This window comes from Xenopus laevis, chromosome 4L (genome assembly GCF_017654675.1).
Source record: "Xenopus laevis strain J_2021 chromosome 4L, Xenopus_laevis_v10.1, whole genome shotgun sequence".
NCBI classification, from domain to species: domain Eukaryota; kingdom Metazoa; phylum Chordata; class Amphibia; order Anura; family Pipidae; genus Xenopus; species Xenopus laevis.
Window position 1 is genome coordinate 68,760,330 of NC_054377.1, and position 17,626 is coordinate 68,777,955.

The window sequence follows — 17,626 nt, forward strand, 5'->3', positions numbered from 1 at the left end:
AAATGAAATGAATGACCAGTTTCTCCAATAAGTTAACATAATCATGGGGTCCATTCGATTCATTTGTCAGCATGAATAATTAATTATGTAGTGCACCACTTCTAACTTGACACATTCCCTACAAACAGACAGTGAGCTAATTACACACTCCTAAAATAAGAACTGGTTTCCTTAGAAACCAAATACACTTTAAATACTTGAAAAGAAAGGTTTAAAGAAGCCCCAGTCTTTTTGTAGTGTGAAAGGGTTAATAATTATTTTTTGCTTGCATATATATCTGTCTATTTGTACTTGAGGGCATTAATGATCAGTAAAGCTATTAACAGTGGAATTAACAATATATATATATATTTATATATATTTCAATAGTTATATAAATAGATTTTTCTAGGGTAGAAGTGGTTAAGACATACATCATCTTGAGACCTTGACCATATGCAGCCCACCTAATGTACTTGATCTTCTTGTAGATCTTCAGCTACTAGAATTGCATTTGAAAGGCTTCTGGTCAGAGCCCTTTTATGATCTATATAAAGGATTTATAATCTTCTGTTCATGACTTCATTACGCATTTATAGACGCAAATAAAAGGGCTAGAATGTGCACAACATTGTGTCCATCCAAGTGCTATTCACAAAAATGCTTTTGTCAGTACACACTATACTGTTTTATTGTGCCTTGTACAAAACTGCCTATGCCTATAAGTGCAAAATTCAAGCACATAGATGCAAAGGAACCCTTTAATTGGAGTTACTTCCAAGGTTCACATCATGTGTTGCTCCTATACATGCAACCTACTTAACTCAGGTTGCTTTTTGGGTTTCACTTGATTGATTTCTGCTATGATCATCTATCTGAACTATGATCTCTCTCTAATATCACTTGCGAAACTCTGTTGCCTGCAAGATGACCACACCAGTGTGACACAAGCTATTATTATAAGCCTGAATATTTACTTGCCTGCCCTGACTTTAGCCTGTACTTTGAATGTTTTTCATTGCTGCCATGTTAGGACAATATGCTGCCCACCTATCACCATTAATAAAATTGTGCTTGCAAGAAGAGGTTCCTCCACATCAGACCCCACTTATAAGTATGCTTCACTGATTTGCTAAACTATGCTCTACTTTGATATATGTCCTTGTCCCTGATAGCATTGTTGTGGCAGTAAGCAAAAATCATGATGAATGGCCTTGGAGGACAGATCTGCCTATACACAGCCTAACCCTATGAAACTTATAAAAGCATTATAAACTATGCTCATCAGCCTATTCCCAAGCTGTGCTGTGCTAATTTAATTTAAGTGGGAAGTCACACAAAATGTTTCACCATGAAGAAATGCATACAAACTAACATTACTTCAGATACTAACTAGTAAGATATTCTCACAGCTACTCAATTGTGTGACATTTGTCTGGTACTCTTAAATCCAAGAGATGCTACCAGAGATTTATTAAAGAGTACCTAATCACAGGTAGAGTGAAGAACATCCCAGAAGTCTAACAACACACCCCTTTTGAAAACAATTTCTGCTTTCTGTCTACATAAGCTCATGCTTTCATGACAAACGAGATTACTTAATATGCACCTGTAATACCAATCTACCATATGCAGCAAGTTTGCCTGAGAATCAGTCAAATGAGTAACCTTCTGAGAATAAAAACTGTTGGCTAGAAGAAGCTGTTGACCCTTCTTTGCTTGAGGTTACTACAGATAAAATTAGGATTTAAATGTATGTTCTTGGTATATGCAGTTAATCCTACCAGCTAGTACATTTACAATTGTTGTAAACAAGTAGGATGAAAATATAAAAAAAGAAGTTTACAAGAGAAAAGTGAGAATAAGGGAAAGGAATTGAGAAGAGAAAGGATACTAGAGTAGAATGTCGCAGGTTTGAGTAACAAAGAATACAAGGCAGCAGAAGGAGAGAGTAGAGTCAATTAAACACTAGGGGGCAGATTTATCAAAGGTTGAGGTGAATTTACGAATGAAAAAAATTAGAATTTCTAGCTATTTTTTATGTACTTTGACTAGGGAATATTCCAAATTCGATTCGAATTTGAAAAAAATTAAAAAATTTGATTATCAAAATTAATCATGTAATGTCTCTAAAAATTCGACTTCAACCATTCGCCGTCTAAAACCTGCTGAATTGCTGTTTTAGCCTATGGGGGACCTCCTAGAACCTATTTGGAGTCAATTGGTGAACTTTGAAAAGCAAGGTTTTTTTTGGGAAAAACTTTGAATCGAATGTGATATTCCTTCGATTCTTACTATTCGAATTCAGACGAATTCGGACCTATTCGATCGAAAACTGACTTATTCAACCAAAAAAACAAAACTTTGACCTAATTTCAGTTGGTCTTTTTGGATTCGTATTCAGACGAATTCGGACCTATTCGATCGAATGCGATATTCCTTCGATTCGAACTATTCGAATTCAGACGAATTCGGACCTATTCGATCGAAAACTGACCTATTCAACCAAAAAAAAAAAACTTTGACCTAATTTCAGTTGGTCTTTTTGAATTCGAATTTCGAAGTTTTTTCAATTTGAAATTTGACCCTTGATAAATATGCCCCTAGAAGTAAAATAGCTGGGAGAAAGATATATGGGGAATGTAATAAAAGTCGGTAATGGGAAAAATATTCGCAATGTGAAAAATTATGCCTCTGTGCAAATTAATTTGCCTTTGTCCGAATTTAATATAGCTTTTGCGAATCCTGAAACTGTTTAGCTACCACTTCCGATAGTGGAAGAAGATTTGCGAATCTTATAGTTAGCGCCAGTGCGCAGTGAAGGTAATAAAACTTCTTACTGAAAAAGTTTTTACGAAAAAGATAAGACACCTTCAAGCACTTCTTAAAAGTGGGCAATGCGCAATTAAAATTCGCAATGCGCAATTAAAATTCACAATGTCATAACAGTTTAAGGAAGGGTATTACATTGCAAAAATAGGCTTTGTAAAGATGAAAAGCTATTCTCCCTTCTTACTGACTCAGAATCACAAGGTGTGATTTTCCTCACAGCTTTGTATAACATGAATATGTGTTACTTATGCAATGATTCATTGGCCTTGCCTAGCTAAATCATTATACTGCATAATCTTTGCTGGTTTAGCATCTTGTATCTGCAAAGATTCCTGCATCCCCAAATACAGTTCCATGCAAATGAGCTGCAAAGACATGACATAGTTCAAATGTAAGCAAGATAAAAATGGGAGAAGTTATAAGAATAAACATAACAATTGAAATCAGGGTGACGTATACCACTCTGAAGTCATGAGTAGCAGCTATTTCTGAGAGTAAACAAAATATTTTCCAGGCTACACGTAAAGTGAAAATTATGTGTGATGACAGTCACACCACTTTTATAATTCCATTTTCAGTTACATTTTTAGCTTTGGATACATTTTAAAAACTATGGATAAAATTGCTATGTTTCCCTGATAATTGCTGGAAAATACAAACAGACTCAACTCCCAGCAATAATTATGGGGAATCCCAGGTGGTGGCTACTGTCGTGGTTGCTAGGTCTTTATGACCAGGAATTGAGGGGACTGGGGGCTGCAGAACCCATTGCAATAGTTGACAGATGTCATGCACTAGTCAAGGAAAGCAGCAAAGTAGCAGAAAAGAGGGTCAATATACCAGAAGTCAAGCAAATCAAAAACACATCAAGAAATCTGAGACCAAGAAAAGCGCAACGGTCCTAGCATTCATTGGGGCTTTATTTGAACTGGCACCAAGAGCATTGCATTTCAGTAATAACACCATATTTTTTTAATCTCAGGCATGATAATGATGGGGCCCTCGCATTTCTACTTGCAATATTAGATAGTAAACAGCCTAAGGCAATTTAAACAACACCTTGCTCAGAAGTCATATGTATGGGCAATATTCCCAGGAGTTGCTTGTGCCTCTAACCAAGCAGTTGCAGTACTTGCATAAATACAAAAAAAAGGAAAAGAGCATTTCTTAATCTCCCCCTCATTTTTTCATTACCACCAAGATGTCCCTATTTAGGTGGAAGACCACAAAAGGGGCACATTCTACCAGAAAGTGGATGCAGTCTCAGACAGGATATGGGCATATTTTCTTCAACTTTCTTTTTAAATTTTTGCCAAAATATTAGCTTTATTGTTACAAACACTGCCACATTCTATGTGTTGACACCCACAGGCACTGATGTCATCATGCTATATGTGTTTTTATACAGGTCGTGGAACTCAGAGGTGACTCCTAATATCCTCATATTTTGCAACAGGGGGTACTCTATTATAATACACAAGTTTCAGGGGGTTATGACATCACTAAGCACCATTTACAAGGATATAATTTACGGCTCTTGTGCATTATATTGCTATTATGCTTGCTTGGCATCTTAGAAATCCAGGTGCAGATTCTGAACTGTTACAATTTTCTACATTAGTTGATACATTTCTCAACAGCATCTGTCTTATATTAGCAACAATTGTATCAATTATAACATCTACTTTCAAAGGGGTTGTTCACCTTCCAAACTCATTTTTCAGTTCAGTTGTTTTCCGATTGTTCACAAGAAATAAAAACATTTCATTTGCTTTCATTTCATTTGCTACCTTACTGACCCAGCAACATTTCTATTTCCTTAAAGGGGTGGTTCACCGTTAAGGTAACTTTTATTATGTTATAGAACGGCCAATTCTAAGCAACTTTTGAATTGGTTTTCATTATTTATTTTTTATAGTTATTTGCCTTTTTCTTCTGACTCTTTGTAGCTTTCAAATGGGCGTCGCTGACTCCCTTCTAAAAAACAAATGCTCTGTAAGGCTACAAATGTATTGTTATTGTAACTTTTTATTACTGATCCTTCTATTCAGGCCTCTCCTATTCATATTACATTCTCTTATTCAAAAAACTAAATAACTCAAAAACCTTCAATAATAAAAAATTAAAACAAATTGCAAATTGTCTCAGAATGTTACTCTCTACCTCATACTAAAAGTTTCCTCAAAGGTGAACAACCCCTTTAAAGTGTGACAACTAAGTATCAAAATTTCCTTCCAATTAGACTAGAGGTAATATAATAAGATGTGTAACTAGAATTGACTGGGCCTCCTCAGCAAAAAATCTTAGTGGGGCTGAGAACACTCACTCCTATTTAAACACACACTTGCTTGTTTGCAGCAGGTAGCCAGGGGGAGCTGGGAAGGGGAACTACCATACAGCATATCTCACAGGCCAGGCCCCCCCCTACAGCTATGGGGTCTCTGATGATAATAATAATAATCATAATAATGAAATGTTGTATATTAACACATATATAACAATATATGTTCAACACTTGCCCCATATGTTATAAAAGGCACTGACCCCCATATGTAATAAAAGTCACTAAGTTTGCTCAAGAGCTGTAACCCATAGCAACCAATAAAATGTTTGGTTTTTAACAGATGACTGATAGATTGTTATGGCTTACTGCTCCTTGGCAAAATTATGTCCTTTTATTAAATGGTGTTATAAACTCTTTTATATTTTTTTTTTTCAAAAAGATAATGCTCCCTTTAGTTGAGAGTCACTTACCTTTAGTGCTTAGAGGAAAGTGCATCACTAGTGCACTAGAGAGAGCAACTGCACTCCCTGCACAAGAGACACATTTCTGGTAACCAGGGTCAGCTTTTTGTTACTGTTTTCCAGCCCTACTTTAATATCCAACGTTTGATCAGGGCCCCCCTTAGCACACTACATGTTATGGGCTTCTTAAACATTGCTCTTCTATCCTAATGTTGGGATTCAAAGTGTACCTTATTTTAATATTGGATCAAGAACCATCAGTATGTTGCCAGATTTCATATGCCTCCTTCACACTGTGCAAGTGGGCAGTTTACCTTTGTTCTCGAGCAGTCAGGGTCAGAACTAGCAGTGGGCATTTAGAGGCACCTGTCTTGGGCGTAACAATGGGAGGGGGGCGCTAGAAAAGTACCTTTTAAAGAGTCTTCTGCCTACTCCTATTCCCGGCTCTCTTGCTTCCACTGCCACGTCCTCTGCTTTTCACTGTGCACCAGTCTGCTTGGCCTGCTTCTACTATCAGTTAATCGTTCTCCAGCACAGCATGACAAAGGATTGTGTTATCTGGCCACTGAAGTTACTATTGCACATTTGCCAATTGATTGCCAAGGTAGTATCAGGAGAACTGTGATGGTCAAAATGCGATTAATTGCATGTCACCACAATCCATAGCAAAGCAGAAGAAATGCTCTGCCAATGAAACAAACTGGCAGTTACAAATGAGCTCTGTCAGCTCAGATAGGCACTGCTCAGAAACAAAAAACTGCCAGTGTATGTCACAGTGACACCATTTCCTATAGGATTTTGGTTCTCCCTGAGAGCACTGAAATTATGAAAACAATACATATCTTAGTGATCCTGGCACAATCCTAGAACAGGGGAAGGATCGGCTTTTGATATTCCTCTGGATCAACTCCTAGTATTTATCTTTGTGCTACTCCATTTACAAGTTTTAGAATATTTTCCATAGTTGAGGGAAACCATTTGGCTTTTAACAGCACATCACTGTTGTAATCCAGTGCCTTTTAATATTTATCTCTGGTGCGATGGCATGAAGGGTGTTGGATTTCTTTATCTTTGAAGCTGTACATGGAAGTCATTACTAAATAATTCAACAGAAACAGTATTTACCAAGCTCAGTTAAATAGCCTCTCTTTTTGTAAGTTCTTATTACTAGGCATACATTCTGCTTTCTTTATAATAAAAAAATGCATTACTGGGCAACTGTTAATATCAAAAACAGTGGAAGTGGAAATGGTTTGACATTTCTTAAGGTGATTTAAACGTTTGCCTTCAGCAGAGAAGAACTAATTGATTTTATCTCTAATACACACTTGTGTATGGTACTGAACATCATACTGTAAATAAGGGATATAAAACATGTAGCCATGTGCTACCCAATAGAGAAACCATTGGCAAGACGAATGTAAACAAGGCACCAGAGCCAGATGGAATACATTCTTGGGTACTTAGAGCTTAGTTCAATTTTAGCCAGAACTCTTTTTCTAATTTTCTCAGACTCCCTTTTATCTGGTACGGTACCTATGGATTGGAGGAAAACCGATGTAATCCCTTTATTTAAAAAGAGATTGATTATGGTCTCTGCCAGGCAATTCTAGGCCAGTGATAAAACTGGACATTTTTGAATTAGTGAGAGTCCAAAGAAGGGAAACTAAGCTGGTGAAAGGTATGCAAAATCTTAGCTGCGAAAAAAGACGAGCCAAGTTTGGGTTATTTACACTGAAGAAGAGGCGCTTGGGGGTGATATAATATGTATAAATATATATTAGGACCATATACAGGTATGAGATCCATTATCCAGAAAGTTCAGAATTACAGAAAGCCCATCTCTCATAGACTCCATTTTATCCAAATAATCCAATTTTTAAAAAATTATTTCCTGTAATAATAAAGCAGTACCTTGTACATGGTCCAGTAGACTTAAGGTATGAAGATCCGAATTACGGAAAGATCCGTTATCCCAAGCATTCTGGATATCAGGTTCCATACCTGTAATAAACTCTCTAAAGCTTTATTTACTAGGTCCTTCCAGCAGACACAATGACATCCATTCCAATTAGAAGAAAGGAGGTTCCATCTTACTATTCGGAAGGGGATTTTTACAGTGAGAGCTGTGAAGTTGTGGAATTCTCTCCCTGTATCAGTTGTACTAACTGATATATTAGACAGCTTCAAGAAGGGGGTTGGATGGCTTTTTTTAGCAAGTGATAAAATACAGGGTTATTGAAATAGCTCTTAGACAAAGTTGATCATGGGACTGGTCCGATTGCCAACTTGGAGTCAGGAAAGAATTTTCCCCGAGACCCTGGAGAAGCTTCAGAAGGGGTTTTTTTTTGCCTTTCTCTGGATCAACTGGCAGTTGGGCAGTAGGATATATATATAGACATGAAGGACTGAACTTGATTGATGTCTGTCTTTTTTCAACCTATGTTAATATGTTGCTGTGAAAGTTACTCTGATGTTACTTGATAATAAATAGTTCAAATAAGTGATTAAAATGAATTAATGTGGTAATAAGTCAGTCAGTTTATTGGGTGTTAGTTGAATTTATCTTAAGTTTAATAATTAATTGGTGGTCAGTGAAGTTTGCCCTAAGTTTATATACTACAATACTGTCTGACCCTATCACAGTGCTCTGCCTTGTCACTGTTAAAAAAGAAATTACATAACCATCTATGTAAGTTACATACATTTAAAGTCCATTCACTGATGTTTTTACAGATGTTTCATAAATTGTGCAAGTCTATATGTAAATTAATCAACATTTTCTTGGGCCCGGGGCAACAGTCCTTCCTCTCCCTCCATGATGGTGGCCCTGGGTGAATTGCACCAGTTTTTTGCACTTGGATCCTGTTAAGACATTGTAAATGACCCCTTCTGTTTGACAGACATGCTTGAACCCTGCCCAGGACTTAGTGCCCATAAGACCTGTGAATACAGTGCTGCTTGTTTTCAGCAATATTATATTTATGAGAGACAGCCTGGGGTGGCATGTAGCTGTCCCCTATCACATCCCCTAACTTGTGCATCATTCTAAGGTGCAGTAAGGAAAACCGGTGGGTGCAGGATACATCAAGGCCCTGCACTTACTGCCTGTCCATTGCAGTTATTAAGTGAAAAGGTGCACCTTGTGCTGGATTCAACGTAAGGCGCAAAGCACAGGTGGTAAGGGGTGTGATAAATTAACCTATACGTCTTCTAAACCACTTGTAAACCAGACGGGAACCCGCCTCAACACAAATAGTGAGGCCAAACAAAAATTAGGTCCAGTGTGCAACCATTTACATAGGGGTTATTATTACATTGGCACACGAAGGTGAGATACAATGTAATATTTGGGTGGCAAGAAGGGCAATGGCATATAAAAGACACACACGTTTGCATAAAGCTGTAATCCATATAATATCTCTTGTTTCTGACAGCAAATAATCCTAGTTTGTGGCAGGTGGGTCACAGGGGTTGTTCACCTTCCAACACTTTTTCAGTTCAGTTGGTTTCAGATAGTTCATAAACAAAGAATTGTTCCTCAGCGTTTTACACAGATGTTACATCATTTATATCTGCTCCACTGGTGATTACAGCCTAAGGTCACTTTCATATTCACACTAGTCTTGTTTTCACAGGAGACTATAAACCTGCCTGTATGTTTTTGGAGAACACCCATGCAGTCAAAGGGAGAACAGATAGTGCCCTTGATGGTCCTGAACTACAACCAGAGCTCTACAAGCAGCAATGCAATGTGTGATTGTTCTGTCAAGGGGTTCTATTAGAAACACCGTTTATTAAGCTGGTGGTATGGGGTTGGGTGGATTAAATAAAAAACCTGATGAAAAGGGTAAGAGTGAAAAAGTGGGAGTGCAGATAATATAAAGATAAAAAATGACAGGGATGTAATAGAGAGAGAATTGCCCATATAACAGAGAATGATTATGGGGATGTCTCAGTAAATTGCACATAAGACAATATAAAGTCCAAAACGAGGCTACCTTGTTAAACTACATGTTCCAGCATTCACCCACAGTCTGAGCTTTGTGGGCAAGTAAAAGAGTTGTAGTTAAACAAGCACATAGACATGGCAGGAATTAGCTGCTGGGATGAAGAACACCACATATACAGTCACTGTGTGAATGAATGACTATATGCAGAGGGAGCAGTGTCAGCAGCTTGAAGAGACACAGAGAATCCCTGGAGTATAAGATGCTAGCCAGCTGCTCATGATGGATAGAAGGAGAGAAGGCTAACGGGCAGCATACACGGGCCAGCACTGAGCAGGGTACGACAAAAAAATCCCAATTTAACTGATTCCTGTCTGGGTAGTGCTGAGGGATGTATTTCAGGAACAGCTGGAGGGACATTCCTACACGGTATGGCCACACACAACACACACACACAACTGCGCTCATTTACCGATCTTTGCCAGACTTGCCACCAGTATCCACACGGCCACCAGATAAGGAGCCTGTACTGTGTGCCATTCCCATCGCACCACCTGGAAGCCTTCTGGGGCAGCGCCCTCTTCTTGGCGCTCACTGGGGGTCCCCGATACGAAAGGGGCTGCAAGAACAGACAGCAGCAGCGGACACAGCATCATCTTCCAGGGCTGCTCGCTCCTCAGAACAGGTTATCAGAGGAGGAGGTGGCGATATGACACAAAGGCAAGTGTCAGCCAACGAGCACGCAGGGGGAGCCAGGTAGTCAGCGTCACGTGGTTTTCCTGTTAGCAGGACCATGTGCTTGTGTGCCTATTGGCTGCGGCGCGCAATAATTCGCCGGGTTCTGTGTACAATCGCGACGCGCGCCGTCATCCTCCGTGCCCGTCATACATGTGCTGGACAACGGGGAGGGCGTTGTGTTTACGGCACTCAAGCAAGGACGCTGATTTAGCCAGAATTATAATATCTTATATTTTATAACAAGGGGTACTTTATGCACTATATAAACAGTGCTTGGTAATTTCATCGGTTATAATTGGAGCTTAGTGATGTCATTTGTCACATGACGCACTGAAACTTGTGTATTATATAGTGAATAAAGTACCCCCTCTTGTAAAATATAAAGATATTATAAGTTACTGAGTAGTTTCATGACCATATAAAAGCACGAGGCCGAAGGCCGAGTGTTTTTATACATGTCATGGAACTCCAAGGTAACTTCTTATATCCTCATATTTTACAACTGGGGGTACTTTATTTATTATAATACACAAATTTCAGTGAGTCATGTGACAGAAATGACATCAGAACTCACTGTTTATAACTGGTGACATCAGAACTCACCATTTATAAGGATATAATTTACAAGATATTCATGGCTTTTGTGTATTATAATAAAGCACTCCCAGGGCTGTATTTAGGTGGCATCGGACCTACACATGCCCCTATGTCCAGGTCTGGGCTGAGAATTAAAATAGGCCCTGGTATTTCAGGTACACAGAGACCCAATCAGCCCACATAGAGGACCAAGCAGCCCCCACCAGCCCACTAAATACTGACTTTCTATGGCACCTTATAGCAGCCCCTCTGGCATTTCCCAGAACCCACAGATTGCCAGTATGGGCCTGCCTATGTCGTGCGCACAGACGTCACGCAACTTATTCAGTGAAAGTGACGTCAGCGCGCCGTGCAGGTGACGTCACTTCCGCATTCTTCCTCGACCCCTCAGCTCCGTCACCAGATTTCCTATGGAAATCTGTGTCGGACGTTGGGGAGGGTTTAAAAACGAAAATTCAATTAATATGAGTAAAATTTATATGAGTAAATTAAAAGTCACTTCGGCCTTTTTATTGAACAGTACTGCCAAATATGTTGATGCTATAGAAGTGTTAATAATAGGTACGGGTATGGGATCAGTTATCCGGAAACCCGTTATCCAGAAAGGCCATCTCCCTTCTCCCATAGGCTCCATTTTATCCAAATAATCCAAATTCTTAAAAATGATTTCCTTTTTCTCTGTAATAATGAAATAGTACCTTGTACTTGTTCCCAACTAACATATAATTAATCCTCATTGGAAGCAAAACCAGCCTAATGGCTGGTTTACATGATTTTCTAGTAGACTTAAGGCATGATAATCCAAATTATGGAATGATACATTAACTTGGAAACCCCAGGTCCCAAGCATTCTGGATAACAGGTCCCATACCTGTAGCACTTAAGTGATTGCATCAAATCCACACAGTGTAGAACTAACTGTAAAGTATGTATCCAGCAGGATGCTCAGCATGATATGCTTGTGAAAATAACCATGTCAGGCTGCTGGCACTGAGGCTGTGCATAAAGTGTACACATTTCAGCAAATGCTGAGTAATTAAAAACTCAAAAGTCACTGCTCTCCCAATATAACAAAATACATAGTAAATAATGAACCCATGTTGTAAAATATAAGGATATTAGAAATCTCTGGGAATCTATGACCAAATAAAGGCATGAGGCCACAGGCCAAATGTTTTTGTATAGGTTATGAAGTGGCCTTTAATATCCTCATGCTTTACATCAGGAGGTACAGTATTTTTTTATAATACACTAGTTTCAGTGAGTTATGTGATGTCAAATTACATGACTGAGCACAGATTATAACTGTAATAAAAGAAAACTGGCACTCAGAGCTCGATGCATGCGGGCAAAGCCCTGCGTGTTTATTACAATGTAATAAACACACAGGGCTTTGCCCGCATGCATCGAGCTCTGAGTGCCAGTTTTTCTTTTATTACACTGACTACAATTGGGGTTGCCGATCCCTTCTGACTGTGCACCGGGCCAACTTATGCTGGAGAGGCCAGGGTGTGCTGGTGGGTTCTGGAAATTGCACAGATTATAACTGACAACCCGAACTGTGGTATCGGATGGAGTAATGGAGTCGGGAGCAATTTTGGGTATCTGGAGTCGGAGTTGCCAAAAATGTACCAACTCCTCTTTGATTACAAGCACTGAAAATAATCAGATCAGATTTAAGAGCTTTTACCAGGGCAGAGCAACAGTACACTACATTTTAATTACTTTGATACAGTTTTTTTGGTGTTCCTTTAAAAACAGGGGAGTCGGAGGTACCATAAACTGAGGAGTTGGAGTCGAAGGATTTATGTACTCTACAGCCCTAATGACATCATTAGGAAATGTTTAAAAGGATTTAATTTACAGGATGTTAATGACTCCATCAGCTATCAGCTAACTGAATTTAAGGTGAATGCCAGCAGCTATTTGAGAGCATGTCTGTGTCCCAATATGGTAAAACAGTATCTCTAGTCGTTAGCCCAGCTAACTAATGCCTAGTAGCTCAACACCTAACAAATAAAAGCTTTTTAATAAAAATACTAGTTTTTTTAAATAAATATGTTATATGTGTCTACTTTGCTTTTAAATGAAGGATAAAACATTCTGGACGTAAACAGTGATCTTTTCCCTTCCAAAATATGCATATATTATCTATTATTTTTGCAAACATATCCTAGTCTTTTGCAGAGAATTGAAGCTGTCAGATTTCTCTGTCTCCAGCATAAGCTTTTGTCAGGAACCTAATGACATACTGCTTCATTTTTGGATGTCACACATGCCAGTAGTTGGATGAGTAAAGGACTAGTAATTCAGCACATCATATCTGTGTCCACCAGTGAATCATAGCATGGCTCAGCATAGGGCAGTAGCTTACATTATTGCCACCCCGTAAAACTGATTATACATTACCATGCAATGGCATTTACCTTACATGGAAACTCGGTCCATTTCAAAACACTCAGGCTAGGGCCATACGGAACACATTTTAGGACATCCTCCAGCAAAATACCTGTCCTTCATGTGATGTCCTATGGCTTAGGAATGGCACATCGGTTGCTTTTACCGTCACTCATCCTCCAAATCTGCAGTCATACCTCCGTCCTCTACCCTCCCTTCTCAGCTGTCTGCCATACGAACTCCACCCTCAGCCTTCCGCCCTCCTCCCTCAGTCCTCCATCTTCCGTCCTCTTACCTCCGCCCTCAGCCTTCTGCCTTCTTCCCTCTGCTTCTGCCCTCTTCCCTTCACCTTCTGCCCTCTTCCCTCCACCTTCAGCCCTCTACCCTCTTTACTCTTTACTCAGCCTTCCGCTTTACCTCTTCATCCCTCCGCACTTCGCCCTCTGCCCTCCTCCCTCAAAGTGGTCCACTCACAAAACCGGAGACGCCTATTGGTTGTGAAAAATGGCGCCAAATACAAAAACGGAAGAAAAAATATGTGAATAAAGCAGCGCAGGATGCTCGCCACTTTAGGAGGTTAGAGAGAAGACTGACGGATGAAAAGAGAGTTCTGAGGGGGGAGAGCGGAGGGCGTAGTGCTGAGAGTTGAAGATAGAGGGCTGAGCAGGGAAACGGAAGGCGGAGGACTAAGGGCTGAGGGAAGAGAGCGGAGGACTGAGGGCGGAGTTCGTATGGCTGACGGCTGAGAAGGGAGGGTAGAGGACAGAGGTATGACTGCAGATTTGGAGGATGAGTGACGGTAAAAGCACCCGATGAGGTATTCCTAAGCCGTAGGACATGGAGGACAGGTATTTCGCAGGAGGATGTCCTAAAATGCGTTCCGTAGGGCCACACTAGGCGCTTCTACACTCCTGCTTTTCTGGTTGATGTGCCTGCACCCAGAAGTAAGATCTACTCTCCATTGGAATTAAATCTATCCAGTACATGGAATTTGAACAGAATATGCCAGAGACAGAAATCTACAGACACTCCCATTATTTATAAGAACAATCAACCCTTCCTTTAAAAAATGTCCACCCTCGTTTTTTTGTAAGCTTGCTGTCAGCAAGCAGACAACTTTAGGGGAGTCTATCACTCAAACATACAGAAATATGGTCTCTATGGAATAGCTACTGTACAGCCAATCTATAAATAGTGAAGTGTGTAGAAAAATATGAAACTGTATCAGTAGTTTATTTTTCTTCTTTCATTTGGTGACTCCCCATACTAACCCCAAACGGAATATTGAATGTAATCTGGCCTTTATTTTAAAATACGATGCTGTTATAATATAAATGTTTAATTGACGACTTTTTCTCTATGGAATATTTATAAACAAAAGAGATATTAAAAAACACATTTTGTAGAATACAGCACCAGATGCCAGGCCAAGTAATATTGCCACCCAAAGCAATAGTACTTGGCAAATGCCTCTGCCCCATGAACTCTGCCTGCTTACACTGGCATACTGTGTGATATGCATTATATACATTTTTGTTTTCTGTGGAAGCCATTTTCTTCAGCCAAACTCGAGGGTTCCATGTATTCCTATAAAAAAGATAAGTAACACTATGAAATTACCAGTTATTTAACATCAGTTATTTTTTTTAACATCAGCTCAGTAAATACAGCATCTGCTGAACATACATTTCGCCTGTTGTTTTAATCAAGATAAAATTATGTTTTTTGTTAATTCTTGTACTAAAGTGGGCAAATTATGATACTGAATGTACAGTTAATCTGTTCCTATGTGCACATTCAAAACATATTAACAGTCCACTGAGAAGCCCCATCTCTTCCCCCAGCTACAGGAATTTAGGCTATGAGATATGAAGTAGATTTGACATTAGACTGAGGGCTTCTCATTTTACTGCTGCTTTCAAAATTTGCAAGAGTTAACAAAAATCATATGCATGTATTAAAATAATACAGAAAGTGTGTTCAGCACAAAGCTTAGTCCCCAAACCATTGTTGAAAAGGGACTATACTGCCCCTTTGGAACTGAACTTTGTATCAGATGGGTACTGCAGTTTATAAGGCTGGTTTTAGTTGTATACAATGCATTGTATGTATCTATAACTTTATTTGTAAAGCGCTGTTAAGGAGCCACAGCGTTGTAAAGTACATAAAAGTACAATATATATATAAAAGTATACATGGGGGAGACAAATCACATAATAAATATATACAGAATCATAGGACAAATCTTAAGAGCTATGTGGTAAGAGACATAGTGGGAAGGAGGTCCCTGCCCCATAGAGCTTACAGTCTAAGCATTGGAGACTTATCCTGTACTGCAGGCACTGACACCAGATTTCAGGAGACTTTTCTTATGAAACATATAAGAAAAAAAAACCACAAAAATTAGGTCAATATTTTATTCTCTGTGTCAGCTGATTTGATTTTGACATAAAATTAATTAAAGAAGAAGAAAAGAAGAAAAGTCCAGTAATATCCAGTATATATTGTTTGCAGTATATGGTACCTGCACTAGTAACGTTTGTATTTCTTATAAGAGCAACTAGTTTACTTTAGTTAATGTGAAGCTTGTAAAGCTATGACTGTAGTAAACATTAAAGAATAAATGGCACTAACCCTTTTACTGCAGTATATTTTCTGAGAGTAATACAGGTATACAGAAAATCAATTGACACTTTTATTTATAAATACTTTCCATGAAATAGCCCACAATTTAGTGTGTATATGTTAAATGCCATCTGGTGGCCATTGATATTATTGCAAGTATTATTTGATGTTTCACTCCAGAAATGTATAATAATCACACATTTAGGACGATAAATGATATGTTTCTATGGTAAGCTTCATGTACTGTACTTCCTTTTTACCGTGTTTCCCTGCACTGGATCTTTCAAGCTTTCAGTGCAGGGGAACAAAGGCGGTAAAGACAGATGCCTCCTAACATAGCTCTCTGCATAGAGTGCTAGATTTTTTATCCTAGAGCCCTTGTACCCTGTAGGTGTCACTCTTGCACTTGTAAACTGTGGAATGGATGGGCCTTTTCCACTTGTGTGAAGTCTCTGCTGAAGGAAAATCCTCAGCGCTCTGCCTGTCAAAGGGTCTCTGCAACCTTCTTTTCCACAATGTCTGTCATGGTCATGGCTGCTGTAGGCATATCAGAGAGGGACACCAGGGTCAACTGGCATGTGACTTCACATTTTTCCGGCTCTAGGTTTGACCATCAGTCTACTGGTCATAGTTACATTGTTAAAGGGGTTGTGCACCTTTGGGTTAACTTTTAGGAGTGATGTTCTGACACAATTTGCAATTGGTTTTCATTTTTTATTATTTGCGGTTTTTGAATTGGCGAATAATTTAAAAAATATATCAAAAAATGAATAATGACAACCAATTCAAATGTTGCTTATACTTGACCATTCTATAGCATACTAAAAGTTGGGTTGAAAAAAGACCAAAGTCCATCAAGTTCAACATATATAAATATATATATATATTTGCAAGAATAGCGACACTCACTGGGTTTTCATTGCAGGCAAAATGTGTTTATTCCACTAAATGTTTCGATCCCCCACAGGGATCTTCGTCAGGAGATTACAAACAATATATATATACTTTTATCCATGTTCACTAGGTATATATCTTAAAGGGATACTGTCGTGGAAAAACATGTTTTTTACAAAATGTATCAGTTAATAGTGCTACTACAGCAGAATCCTGCATTGAAATCCATTTTTCAAAACAAGAAATGGATTTTTTTTATATCTAATTTTAGAATTTGCTATGGGGCTAGACATTTTGACATTTCCCAGCTGCCCTCAGGTCATGTGACTTGTGCTCTGATAAACTTCAGTCACACTTTACTGCTGCACTGCAAGTTGGAGTGATGTCATTACCCCTCCCTCCTACAAGCTGCTGTAATGTAAATAGAGCCTTGTCTGCTGAGCCTGTCAATTGAACAATAGGCAGGAATCAAGATAAGCTCCCACTAACACCACTTCAGAAGGACTGAAATAAGATAGTCCTGTGATCACTGCCCCCACTTACGTTTCAAAAATAAATATATATATATATATATATATATATATATATATATATATACATACATACACACACACACACACAATTCATTTTGGGCACTGGAAAAATATTTTATATAGATAGTTTATTATATTTGTTTACACAAAAATGAATGGCAGAAACACAGGAGTACACTCCCAGGACTGATGACAGGGAATAGAAAAAAAGGATAAAATAAGGAGGACATACTTGAAAACCAGGAAAACTTAGGAGGAAGTCTAGGAAGGGTTAAAATACTCATGAAAAGGAGGCAGTAAGTAGTTAATGAAAAAAGAAGTATTGCAGGCAGGAAA

The 17,626-nt window shown here is 38.8% G+C and overlaps 1 protein-coding gene across 1 annotated transcript in view; it reads right to left on the bottom strand.

The window, feature by feature from the left end:
- LOC108714139 (sodium/hydrogen exchanger 5) overlaps nucleotides 1-10,324 on the bottom strand; it is a 70,289-nt gene extending 59,965 nt beyond the window's left edge. Inside the window, exon 1 of the mRNA XM_018258061.2 lies at nucleotides 9,979-10,324. Within this exon, the coding sequence (XP_018113550.1) occupies nucleotides 9,979-10,162 (184 nt within the window). The 5' untranslated portion in view covers nucleotides 10,163-10,324. The remainder of the gene's footprint in view (nucleotides 1-9,978) is intronic.
- Nucleotides 10,325-17,626: the final 7,302 nt, after the last annotated feature.